Source organism: Episyrphus balteatus, chromosome 2, assembly GCF_945859705.1.
Source record: "Episyrphus balteatus chromosome 2, idEpiBalt1.1, whole genome shotgun sequence".
Taxonomy (NCBI): Eukaryota; Metazoa; Arthropoda; class Insecta; order Diptera; family Syrphidae; genus Episyrphus; species Episyrphus balteatus.
Window position 1 is genome coordinate 119,063,873 of NC_079135.1, and position 13,888 is coordinate 119,077,760.

Genomic DNA, 13,888 nt, shown 5'->3' on the forward strand with positions numbered 1-13,888 from the left:
TATCCTTAATAAAAAAAAATGCATCAAGAACACATCGTCACATAAAATATTAAAAATGTTAAAGTTCTTAATTTTATTTTCTGACAGAAAAAGTTAAGAAAATCATGAACACGCAATAGTTTCTAAGATCACGCAAATATGACTTAAATATTAATCTTAAGGTGACAAAAATTATCACAAAGATTCTCCAACTGCCTTTAATATCAATTCATGCACTTGAACGTGAGGTGGAGTCGATATTGCGTACATAACTGCACTTGAGACATCTTCTGATTGAAGAATGCAGTCTCCAAAAAAGCTTTTTATATATTCGTTTTCTGTGTGAACCAATCCTGGACTAATGCTCTAAGAAAAACGAAAAAAAAAACACATAAAATGATTAACAAAAGTGAATTTTTTTCAATTTTCAAAAAGCTTTGTAGATCTCAAAATACAATTTAATTGAATAACAAACTTACGGTGATTTTAATTTTTGTCCCGAGTCCTTTAAATTCCTGTCGATAGATTTCTGTTATAGCAGTAATTGCATATTTTGTTGGAGGATAAATATTCATATCAACACGATTTGGCATTACTGGTATTTTGTGTCCTACAATACTATTTATTATCAGAATATGTCCATCGAAATTACGCTCTTTCATACTTTTAAAAGCATGTTGTGTACAATGTACCACACCCACAACATTTGTATCAATCACTTGACGAACTTTTGAAATATCCATTGTGGACAATTTGCCAGGACTCAACATGCCAGCATTATTAACTAATATATCAATTCCACCCAATGACTTCGTTATCCATTGGAATGCAGAATTAACTGAACTTTCATTAGAAACGTCACACTTGACAGCATGAATTCGTTTTTGTTCTTCTTTGGTTAATCCTTTTTTCAATTCTTCAACTTTTTCAACCCTTCTTGCGAGTCCAACAACAATAACACCAGCTATAGCTAAATCTTTGACAATGACTGCACCTATTCCCGAACTTGCACCAGTAATTACGGCAACACGATTTTGCCAACGTTCCATTGCAATAATAATATTTAATGAATGTCTTCTTTTATAATTTGTCAGTATTTATAAGTTTGCAAAAAAACACAGCCAAAGAAAATGCAAAGGGCTTGAAATGATGCGAGCTTTTTATCATGTAACAGTCTTCAATTTATTACAACTTATTCGTACGTGACTTGTTAATTCTAATAAGTAATTCATAGCATTCCAGGTCAATCGTAAAATTGTGTGTTTAATTTAAGCAGATTTTTAATTGCGCGCCGTTCGTCGCCCTCAGTTTTCAATTTAACAATAAATCTATGATGATAACTAAAATTTCAATTGAGAACTATTAAATTACATAATAATTTAAGCTGTAATCATTATTTCATAAAATAATACCTGCCACTTTGAGTTATTTCTATTTTTTAACACTGCAGAATTTAGAAGTTGTGAGATTAAGGCACTCTGAAGTTTACATTAAGAATTGACATAGGTTCATTAAATTGTCATTAACACTTATTACAAAGAAAAATAGTGTGGGCATCTGAGAATGAAACAAGAGCTTTCATTATTAAATTAATTACACTGGTCAACAAGGTTTTTGCCACAAGAACCAAAATATACTTTTCTATAGGTTTTTGATGTTCTGAACACGAATCTGAAGTCAGAAAAAATGTATTGGCCTCCGTTTTGAAATATTACGAAAATGCCAAAAAAACGTCATTTTGGCTGTTTTCAAGGTTCTGTTTTTATGTGGGGTAATTCATTATGAATAAATTTGTTAAGGTTCCTATAAGAACTGGTTTTATTCTTCCAAAAAATGTTTAAATCTTTCCGATATTCTGTTTAACTGCCCGAGATATTTAAAATTTAATCACCGTTACAAATTTATTCATAATGAATTACCCCACAAAAAACAGAGGGTTGGGGTCAAAATTCTGACGGGGTCAAAATTCTTTTGTCAAAATTCTGCTTTAAAAATTCTGCTTTACAAAATTCTGCTTTCAAAATTCTGCTTTTCAAAATTCTGTTTTTCAAAATTCTGTTTTTCAAAATTCTGCTTTTCAAAATTCTGTTTTTCAAAATTCTGGAAAAACTAAAAAAAAAGGGTTTGGAAAATGTTAAAAAGCGCCCGCTTTTTAACATTTTCCAAACCCTTTTTTAATTTTTGCAAAAATTTGTAAAATCATCTTCTTGAAAAATTTTCTGCTTATTTGATTACTTACTTTCATAATTTGTCATTCTTTGAATGCAAATTAATTTTTGTTTTATAAATGAATAAATTTGAAAATATTAAGAAAAGGTTTTTAATACATTTCCAAAAATAATTAAAATTTTTTTAATTTATCAAATAAAGATGAATATTCAAAAATTTGAATAAGAAAATGAATATTTTGTATCGAACAACATCGGTTCCAATAAGTTACAGAATTTATTTGAAAGAAAGTCAGTCTATGCATTTTAAAAAATATTTGCGACACTTAAAAAAAAAAATTTAGGAAAGTACCATACCAATGTTGAATTACATTAATGAGGTGTATTTTTCTTTAGTCAGTTCATATGCTATAAAAAAAAAAACAGAATTGGCAGAATTTTTTTGTTTAAGTATAATACTGGCAGAATTTTGAAAAGCAGAATTTTAAAAAGCAGAATTTTGAAAAGCAGAATAGAAAAAAAGCAGAGTTTTGAAAAACAGAATTTTCGTTAGTAAAGCAGAATTTTGAAAAGCAGAATTTTGAAGCCAGAATTTTGACCCGATCCCAAAAAGGGTTGGGGTCAAAATTCTGCAGGGAATGACGTTTTTTAGCATTTTATAATGGTAACATTTCAAAAACGGAGGCCAATCAAATTTTTCTGACTACAGATTCGTGTTCAGCAAATCAAAAACCTATAGAAAAGTATATTTTGGTTGTTATTGCAAAAAAAAGTTCAATTTTGTTGACCAGTAGTGTTATTTTTACTGCATGTTTTTTTATTCATTTCCGTATTAATATTTAGAAATTTAAACGTGCATGGTAATTGTCGTATATAACTTTGGCTATAATGAATGTAAATAAATTTGAGTAAATGAGGAGTGGGTTCAAGCTTCAAACCAAACTTTATACAAAATTCATCATTAATAAATTACTTGAAATAATGTGTCACCGGTGGTATATTAGCACTCATAGGATGGAAACTTAACATATTAAATGGGGGCAACCTTGAATGATTCAAACTTTTGGCTAGGTAAGGGGCCGGTTATAGCGATTAGGAAATTGAATCAGGAAAAATTTTCAAATATGTAGATATTTTGTGATGTTTTAATCCGATTTGAAATAAAAATGCTATATTAATCGATTATAAAAATGACTCAAAGAATTTTTTTTCGAAAAGAACAATTATTTTTTTTTTATACTGTACCTATTTATTTCTTTTCCTGATGCAAATTTATTTTTCAAGCCAGCTGATTGACATTTCACACAAAATTCCTGTTCCACTGCAAATGAAAAACTTTTTCGTGTGTATTTCAATCTGGAAAAAGGAGAGGGTAGGTAGATTTTTTGGTTTGTCAACTGCCATAGAATTTTTATTACTTCTGAGTATATCGTACACGACTAACCCGATTTCAATGAAAATTTTTATACAAAGGCTTTTAAGTAAAAACAGTACTAAAATTTAAGAAAATTTTCAAAAAAAAAAAATTTTTTGGATTTTTTAATAATAATACATACTTATTTTTTTTTTTACGTAATAACGTCTTATAAATCGATGAACCATGGCAGCCACCAAAAAACAGTGACGCCATTCTCTAACGTTTCACACTCGCGGCAAATTTCGCAGCAAAAATTTCAATTCAAAATTAAAAATAAACTATTAGAGATACAAAAATCTTCTATAGCTTATTTGAAAGATAATAACCTAAACCTTAATCCAAATGAAGGATTTTTAAAAATTCCGTCATTTAATAGGGTTAACAGGGGTAAAACGGAAAGATGAAATTTGGTCTAAAAGGTTTTGGTTTGAAGGTTGTACACGTGTTGGGGCTATGAAAAAATGATGATTTTGGGAAGGGAATTTTTTTTTGACAATTCTAAAGGTGCCAGGTGAAAGATGAGGGAAAAAAAATTAGGGGTCTAATACGGATTTTTTTCCAACACTCTGAGTTTCGAAATATGAATTTTTGAATAACACCTTCTTCTTTAGGGGTATTTTTGGGTAGTTTTTGATTTTTAGCTTTTTTTTGGAGCGTTCAAGAAATCTCAAACTTATAATACATTTAGGTTTTGGCTGTATGCATACATGTGCAAAAAATTGGAATCGTTTATTGAATAACGGAAGAAACAAGTTTTTAAAAAACACGTTTTTTGACCGTTTTTAACCGATTTTCATCGTTTTTTATTTTTATCTTTTTTTCTTTAATAGATACAGGAATAAAGTATATGAAGTAATGATAGACCATGACCACGAATAAATGTGTGTGAAGTTTCAATGATTTTCGTAAACACAATTTTGAGATAACGGTAAAATAAAATTTTAGAATTCAACAGGTTATAACTTTTGACAAAGAGCAGATAGAAATTTTATTAAACTTTTATGAGCATCCTGATACAATTACCTTTCATTTGGTATATCACACATAACGCTAGACTAACTACAAGCTACACAATGTTAAATCAAGAAACTTGCGAAAAACCTCAAAACCCCAGTGGAGATTTGTTGCCCCCCGAACAGCCACCAGTGTGGGAAGTTCCGTAATCTCAGTCTGGAAATTCGACATGGTTGACTTTAAAAAATTCTAACTTCTCTTGTAGGTAGGCATCTTTGAAATGAGATTGATATGTCATATAAAAGGTGAAATAATAAGCTTTCACATGGTATAGGTTAGGTTATCAAACAAAAAAATTGATTCCATAGCCTGAGAACATAAATATAAATGTTTTTGTTTTTGCATTTTTTAATGAAATTTGATCGAGTTCAAAAAATTCTAGCTTTATTTGTGGATGTCTCATAGACCTGATCGATATAGATATTTTGAGCTAAGACAATAAGCTTTCAGATGGAATAAAATTTTGTATAGGTTGTTAGGGAAAAAATGGAATTAATAACGTGAGAAGATAAAAATTCATGTTTTGTTTGCTTTTTTTGATGAAAATGCGAATTGCAAAAATTTTAAAATGGTTTTATTCTTAAGAAGAAATACTTGGCTATTAAATTGCATAATTTTTTGTGTAAGCTTTTAAAATAAAAAAATTAATATAATGAGAAAATAAAAAAGGTATTTTTTGTTTAGCTTTTTCTTGTTAATTATGATTGTTTAAAATAAATAAACGCTTCAATTGACTCATTTAAAACAAAAGCACACAACCTGTTTTCTGACGACGTTACCACGTAAAATCATTGTCCGTAAACCGAATTTACAGACAACCTCTTTTTTTTTTTAAATCAATTTTTTGAAAACGGGTCAGTGAAATATTTAAAATTTTCGTTTTTAACCCTTTCGAACCCAAGCTATGAAAATCAATATTAAAAAATGTTTTTTCGGTATTATCGGGTCAAAAACATCACAACTAAGAAATATGAATAGCAACAAGTTATTTTCCAAAATAATAAATAGCAAAACTAATGTGTTTTTCTCATGTTACCTATATGTAAGTAACATGCATTGCCTATGACCACCAAAAAAAGTCGGAGAACTGAGAAAATAACTTTTTATGAAACTATAATGTATGCTACTTCTTCTAAGCAAAAAAAAACAAAACACTTTCTGCATTAACATTTTTTAAATCTTTTTTTCAAAATTATGACCATATATAAAAAAAAAATTTTTTACGAATTTTTAAAAAAATGTTACATGAGAGTAACGCAGGGTCCGAAAGGGTTAAGTGATAACTAAATATTTCTTCAAAATGGCATGCCAACTTTTTTTTTGTTGAAAATTTTAGAAATTTTTCATGTATACGTATTACATGAAAAAACATTTTTTTTAAAACAGATTTTATAATTTTTTACATTACTGGTGAAATTCCCTTATTATAAAATATTTTAAAAATTGTCTATTTATTTTATCCGCAATATGGGGATGAATAAAGAAAAGCATTAAAATTTTTTTGAAAGCTCTATGTTCAGATTCCCACACCATTTTTCTATTACTACTCTGTAAAGATGCTAGTGATAAATTAATGAACCTCAGATAGCTTTATTTTGAACTTTTAAAACATCAACATTCTAAAGTGCTAAAAAATAGAAGTACATAAGTCAAAGTTGTCGATATCTATATGAACTAATGATCAACACTTAAAATATTATGCAATTATAGTAACATCTACAATACACTTAACACACAATGTTTTGACTTTATTTTTAGAATTAGCAAGTCACGCTAGTTATAATAATTGAAAAGCTCGCATCATTTCAAGCCGTTTGAATTTTCTTCGACTGCGTTTTTGTAAACATATAAAACTGACAAGTAATAGAAAAAGACGTTCAGTTGATATTATAACTATTACAATGGAACGTTGGCAAAATCGTGTTGCTGTAGTTACTGGTGCAAGTTCGGGAATAGGTGCAGCTATTGTCAAGGATTTAGCCAAGGCTGGTCTTATTGTTGTAGGACTCGCACGAAGGGTCGAAAAAGTTGAAGAATTAAAAAAAGGATTAACCAAAGAAGAACAAAAACGAATTCATGCTGTCAAGTGTGATGTTTCTAATGAAAGTTCAGTGAATTCTGCATTTCAATGGATAACCAAGTCATTGGGTGGAATTGATATATTAGTTAATAATGCTGGCATGTTGAGTCCTGGCAAATTGTCCACAATGGATATTTCAAAAGTTCGTCAAGTGATTGATACAAATGTTGTGGGTGTGGTACATTGTACACAACATGCTTTCAAAAGTATGAAAGAGCGTAATTTCGATGGACATATTTTGATTATAAATAGTATTGTGGGACACAAAGTTCCAGTAATGCCAACTGAAGTTGAAATGAATATTTATCCTCCAACAAAATATGCAATTACTGCTATAACAGAAATCTATCGACAGGAGTTTAAAGGACTAGGGACGAAAATTAAAATCACCGTAAGTTTGTTGTTCAATTGGAGTTCAGTTATATTTTGAGATTTGAAAATTTTTTCTTAAAAAAGTGAACTTTTAGTAATCATTTTTTGTGTTTTTTTTTTAATTTATTTTAGAGCATTAGCCCAGGATTGGTTGACACAGAAATCGTAAACGACGAATTAAAAAATAGTTTTGGAGATTGCATTCTTAGATCAGAAGATATTTCAAGTGGAGTTATGTACGCAATATCGACTCCACCCCACGTTCAAGTGCATGAATTGACAATTAAGCCAGTTGGAGAATCTATGTGATTAAATTTTAAATCATTGTTTATAAAGAATCACCTTGAGAAGAATAAATTTTTAGCTTATACTTGAGTGATCTCAGAAAATATTCTTAATATTCTAAAATTTTAATTACAGAAAACATATGATATAAAGAACTTTTACAATTTTAATGATTTTTAATTTTTATGATACAGACAAAAGTACTTTGTGTTATGCCATAAGTCAAATGGCAAAAGTCAATCGTTTTTTTTTTTTAACGAAATTTGTTCAATTTTGAAAAATATTTTGCAAATGTACATTTTTGTGTTTCAGGACCTTAAGTTTAATGAAAGTTTTTTTTGTGGATGAAAAAAATGTTATAGCGCAATAAAGATTGTCAAAAATAAAAAAAAGAAAAAGGATTTTACCAACAAGGTCAATTGTTTTGTAAATGCCATAAATTAAGATTTTTGAATGAGTAATAAAATTAGAGAAATTACATGATTTGAAACACCTAATTCAAAAAAGTGTTTTTTTTTTTTGACGTGATAACGTCTTATAAATCGATGAGCCATGGTAGCCACCACAAAAAAGTGACGCCATTTTCTCCCGTTCCACTCTCGCACTTTCGCAGTGCGGCAAAAAATTTCAATTAAAAATTAAAAATAAACTATTAGAGATACAAAAATCTTCTATAGCTTATTTGAAAGATAATAACCTAAACCTTGATCCAAATGAAGGATTTTTAAAAATTCCGTCATTTAATATGGTAAACAGGGGTACAACGGAAAGATGAAATTTGGGCTTAAATCTAAACGCGAAGTCGTAGAGAATTGACTTTTTTTTGTTATAGATAGATGAGATTATTTTAAGAATAACTGCATTTAACTGCTATAACGTTTTGTTTGAACGTTGTGATAGCTCCAACACGTGTAGCTATGACAAAATGATGATTTTGGGTGAAGGAAATTTTTTTTGACAATTCTAAAGATGCGGATTTTTTTCCAACACTCTGCGTTTCGAAATATGAATTTTTGAATAACATCTTGTTTTTTAGGGGTATTTTTGGGTAATTTTTGATTTTTAGCTTTTTTTTTGGAGCGTTCAAAAAATCTCAAACTTATAGGACATGTAGGTTTTGGCCTTATGCATACATGTGCAAATCGTTTAGTGAGTTTTGACTGAAAAACGGAAGAAACAAGTTTAAAAAAAAACACATTTTTTTACCGTTTTTAACCGATTTTCATCGTTTTTAATTTTTATCTTTTTTTCTTTAATAGATACAGGAATGAAATATATCGAGTAATGATAGACCATGACTACGACTATATGAGTGCAAAGTTTCAATCCTTTTCGCAAACATAATTTTGAGATAAAGGTAAAATAAAATTTTAGAATTCAACAGGTTATAACTTTTGACCAAGAGCAGATACAAGCCACACAATGTTAAATCAATAAACTTTCGAAAAACCTCAAAACACCAGTGGAGATCTGTTGCCCCCCGAACAGCCACCAGTCTGGGAAGTATCGTAATCTCAGTCTGGAAATTCGACATGGTTGACTGTAAAAAATTCTAAATTGTTTAAACAATAAGAAGTCTTCATTGATTTTGATTGATATTTGAGATGTTAGATGCACTGCAACCTTTAAAATCTATTGTGCCGTATTTAAATAGTTCCTACGACAGAATTTAAAACGCACTTGGTTCCCGAGAAGAGTTTTAGATTGTCTCTGTTTTGGTAGTTCTGTTCCGTTTTTTGCTGGTCCTGGTTTAATTTAAGTGCTTTTAAGGCAGCTTGACTATCAGACATAATGTTAAAATTCTTTCTTTGTATGTTATTTTAAACTTAATATATCAATTCATGTTTTATCTCTTTAGTATAATAATAAATAAAATACACGACTGGGTCGCACGAACTTGCTCTTAGAGTTGAAGTTGCTTAAATTTTAAGGCTTTTTATATGGAAATTTGGGAATCGTAAGTAGGTACTTATATAAAAACAAAAAAAAAAAAATTGAAAAAAAAAAATTAAAATTAATTTTTTTTTATTTGATATATTAAGTTGCATTTTTAGAATAAAATTTTTCAAAATCGTTAGAGCCGTTTAAAAAAAAATCTAATTTTTTATAAATAATTTTTTGTAAAAAAAGTTTTAAAATAAAATTGGTTTGCCATTTTGTAGAAATCACTAATCAACACCTAAAAACAAAATTTCAAAAAAGTTCAATGTCCCGTTTTCGAAAATTTGATTTAAGAAAAAAAAAAATTTTAATTTTTAAAAAATCGAAAATTTTTTTTTTTTAATTTTATTTTTGGTTTCGTTAAAATCGAATAAGCAGCTTCGGATCAAATCAGATAAAAAAAAAAAACGGTTCTATGGCAGGTAGTGTTAATAATGGGTTTCCAAAAAATTTTTTTTTCATTAGTTCATTAGTTCTTAAAACTTATAATTGAATTTTTTAAAAATATAATAGAAGCCGTTTTTGAGCAATTTCAACTTTACTTAAATCTCGGTACAGTACAAGTACCGTTATTTTTGGTCCAAAAAAATTAATTCCAAAAACCCCTCTGGAGAGTCGCCAAATAACGCTACATACCAAGTTTGACATTAATCGGTCCATCCGTTTCGGTTATAGCTTCGTATACAGACAGACGGACTTCCGGGACCCACTTTTTTGGCATTCTCTACCATCGTATTATCATGGAAAAAATGTTATCTCAACTTTTTTTTTGTATGAATGCGTAACTTGATATAGTACCTTTATCGCAAGTAAAAATTATACCCAACCAATTCTAAGTCGGTAATTTAGTTTACTTTAAGAATTTTCTAAAAATAAAAATAATTTATATTCTTGTTAATTGAGCTTCCTCAATAAAATTTATTCATTAATCTTATATATAAAAGAGAGTTCGTTTAGTGTGTGTGGCCGATAAACTTGCGTTTGGCTGGTCCAATTTTGGTAATTTTTTTTTGTTTGAAAGGTATTAATATGTAGATGGTTTGTATCAAAAAAAAAAAATAATACCTTTTCTCGCATCTTTACATAGTGTAAATTTCTACGAGTAAAAAAACACTCTCGCTTTTTAAAAATTTTAACCAAGCTTAATTTGTAAAGCTTTCAAAATAATTAAATAACTCTGATTTTGAGTGAAACAAATAATTATTCGTCTTGTGACATTAAATCTACATTTGGACTGCAAAAAATAATGGTTTGTAATGCCATCTGTTAGACCAACCTAATATCTACCGTTCCTTAAACTCAGAATCCTCTTAAAGTTCATTGTTTTTATTTTATTAGCAAATTACAATATGAAAACTCATACAAATGTCTTCAAAACGATTTTGTTTTTTTGCTCTCCTATAAAATTTGCTAAAATGGAGTTACACATTTTTCTGGTTTCACCAACGATATGTGAAAAGGTCCATCCGAGACAGGTTTTGTTTTATAATTGGACCCGGTAGGTGGCGTTGCTGTCAAGTTATAGGCAAATTCCATATTTGGGGTCGAATAAATGGACAGATTTTTGTGAAATTTTGTGTATGTGATAAGGTCTATCCTTTACAAGTTTTGTTTTATAATTTGATCCGGTATGTGGCGCTGTTTTCAAGTTATAGGCAAATTCCATAGGTGGGGTCGAATGAATTGTGAAATTTTGTGTTAAGACAAGGTTCATTCGAGACTGTTGTCAAGTTCTAGGAAAATTGTATATTTTGAACGAACGACTGCACAGATTTTTGTGAAATGCTTTGTGTCGGAATTCATTCGAACCATGTTTTGTTTCATAAATTGGACCCGGTAGGTGGCGCTGTTGCCGAATTATGTATAGAAAAATTTCATATTTGGAGTCCGAAGGACTTGACAGATTTTTGTGAAAGTTCGTTTGTATGATAAGGTCCATCCATGTTATGTAAATTATAATTGTATGCGGTAGGTGGCGCTGTTGTCAAGTTATAGTTAAATTCCATATTTAGAGTCCGAACGGCTGTATAGACTTTTATGTTTTTTTTTGCGTTTGATAAGGTTCATTCGAGACAGGTTTTGTTTTATAGTTGGACCTGGTGCGTGGCGCTGCTGTCAAGTTATGAGCAAATTCAATATTTGGGGTTCAAAGAGCTCATACTCAAGGCTAATAAAAACAAACTCTTTAAAATGTTATTTCCTCAAATAAAATTGTTTACCACTAAGCTATCTCACAGTTGAAAATTGGTATGATAAACTAAAACTTAAAATTTGTTTAAGTTGTTTCAACTCCCAATTAGTAATACGATTTCCGCATTAATTTAAAATGATTTAATTTTTTTTGAAAATATTTTAATATTTAGACGTATTTATAATATTAAGACGGAATCTTTTCACTTTAAGTTGTTTTTTTTTACAATTAACAAAAAAAAATCGCTACTTTTTGAATTTCTTAAATAGCCAAAAAATATCAAATTTTAGTAGCGATTGCAAGTGATTGAAAGGAGTTCGAGACGCATAAGATTTTGTTTTTAAAAACATTTTTTTACTATTTGACCCAAAAAAACCGTGCCAATAACAGAAAAAAAAGTGACATGCATATCGCCTGGGAAAGCAAAATTATTGTAACTCCTACTCCATATGATCTGTTAAGGACATAGCACCATTTTGCTTTCCGCTGAAGATTTTTATGTTGTTATACCTTAACCCTCTGTAGGCACACGGGTGCGAATTTGGCTGGGCGAAAACAAAAAGTGGTCACAAAAAAGTGTCTTTATAAGTGTGAAAATATATTTTTCACACAATATACGAATTCCTCGGAAAATTCTTCATCTATTTCATATATGATTCTCTATAAAATAGTGAGACCGAAAACAGTTCTAGCGATATGAAAAAGTATGAACCAAATTCGCAAAAAAGAGGTGTGCCTACAGAGGGTTAATAATAATGTTAATGAAACTTCGTACACATTCCAATTAAAATTATAATAGCTGTCAAACAAATGGTTTGCTTTTTTTAATACTTTATACAATTTTATGTTTGTGCTCCACATATCAAGTTGTGACCCTATTTTTTTGTATTGGAAAAGGTTAACACATTACAAAGCCAAAAATTGGAAATAAATACTAGAAAAATGCGGAACGAAGTCCGCCGGGTAAGCTAGTAATTTTATAATCATTTGAATAAATTTCCTTTATAGCCTAGGCAAATTAGTCAAAATATGGGCATGAAATTGCATTTCTTGCGGGACAGAATTTTTTACATGGAATGTGTTTTGGTGCTTTTAAGGAACCCAAACAAACTCCATGGAAAAACAAAAATTGTTCCGCAAAAATACGATTTTATTTACTAATTTAACTGGGCTATTAATATTTTTGTTATTTTTTTGTAAACTTTTTATTGTAGACAATGTTTAGCTATTATCAAATTTAAATTTCTACGAAAATTAAGCAAACATGTTATTTTTTTTACTATTTTGACAGGAGAATCTTAAATTACTTTAATTATTAAGATCACGCAACATTATCTGAGATCACCCACACCCATACATAAACTGGTTTTAGTATAATAGAATTTTTTATTTGTTTTTATAAAAATGTACATAAATGTTAGGTAGCTGTGCTTATTATATGTTCTAAACAACACATTTCAGTAATATCTTAATTTTGTTATTTTTTGTATCACATAGATTCTCCAACTGGCTTTATTGTTAATTCATGCACTTGAACGTGGGGTGGAGTGGATATTGCATACATAACTCCACTCGAAATGTCTTCTGATCTAAGAATGCAATCTCCAAAATGTTTTTTTATTTTGTCGCTAACGATTTCTGTGTCAACTAATCCTGGACTTATGCTCTACATAAAACGAAAAAAAAAGAAAAAAACATAAAATAATTAACAAGAGTTCACTTCTAAATTTTCTCTTAAAAAAATGTGTTAAGATATCAAATTTTTAATATTTCTTTTTTTATTTTTTAAATTGAATTACAAACTTACTGTGATTTTAATTTTTGTCCCGAGTCCTTTAAATTCCTGTCGATAGATCTCGGTAATAGCAGTAATTGCATATTTTGTTGGCGGATAAATGTTCATTTCAACATTCCCTGGCATCACCGGTATTGTGTGTCCCAAAATACTATTTACAATCAAAATATGCCCAGCGAAATTACGCTCTTTCATACTTTTGAAAGCATGTTGTGTGCATTGTATCACACCCAAAACATTTGTATCAATCACTTGACGAACTTTCGAAATATCCATTGTAGATAATTTTCCAGGATTTGTCATACCAGCATTATTTACCAATATATCAACTCCACCCAATGTCTTTACAATCCATTCGAATGTAGAATTAACTGAACTCTCACTAGAAACATCACACTTGACAGCATGAACTCGATTTTGTTGTTCTTTGGTTAATCCTTTTTTCAATGCTTCAACTTTTTCAACCCTTCTTGCAAGTCCCACTACAATTAGACCAGCCTTAGCCAAATCCTTGACAATAGCTGCACCAATTCCTGAACTGGCCCCAGTTACTACAGCAACACGATTTTGCCAACGTTCCATTGTAATAATATTAATATCGACTGAATTTCTTTCTGTAATGCTTGTAAGTTTTATAAGTTTTCAT

At 29.4% G+C, this 13,888-nt stretch overlaps 3 protein-coding genes and 1 long non-coding RNA gene across 4 annotated transcripts in view; 2 read left to right on the forward strand and 2 right to left on the reverse strand.

The window, feature by feature from the left end:
- The window catches only part of LOC129910181 (uncharacterized), a 283,266-nt gene that overhangs the window by 214,769 nt on the left and 54,609 nt on the right, over positions 1–13,888 (forward strand). The gene's annotated exons all lie outside the window — the stretch shown is intronic.
- Positions 160–1,043, reverse strand: LOC129910178 (farnesol dehydrogenase-like). Its single transcript, XM_055987452.1, has 2 exons — positions 459–1,043; positions 160–345 (listed from the first exon to the last, which is right to left on the reverse strand). Exons 1-2 carry the CDS (start codon positions 1,026–1,028, stop codon positions 175–177), a joined length of 741 nt encoding a protein of 246 aa, XP_055843427.1. The 5' UTR covers positions 1,029–1,043; the 3' UTR covers positions 160–174.
- On the forward strand, positions 6,443–7,344 carry LOC129910167 (farnesol dehydrogenase-like). The gene is made up of 2 exons (XM_055987441.1): positions 6,443–7,049; positions 7,163–7,344. Exons 1-2 carry the CDS (start codon positions 6,480–6,482, stop codon positions 7,337–7,339), a joined length of 747 nt encoding a protein of 248 aa, XP_055843416.1. The 5' UTR covers positions 6,443–6,479; the 3' UTR covers positions 7,340–7,344.
- On the reverse strand, positions 12,814–13,859 carry LOC129910168 (farnesol dehydrogenase-like). Its single transcript, XM_055987442.1, has 2 exons — positions 13,255–13,859; positions 12,814–13,113 (listed from the first exon to the last, which is right to left on the reverse strand). The coding sequence occupies exons 1-2, from the start codon at positions 13,822–13,824 to the stop codon at positions 12,937–12,939; spliced, it is 747 nt and encodes a 248-aa protein (XP_055843417.1). The 5' UTR covers positions 13,825–13,859; the 3' UTR covers positions 12,814–12,936.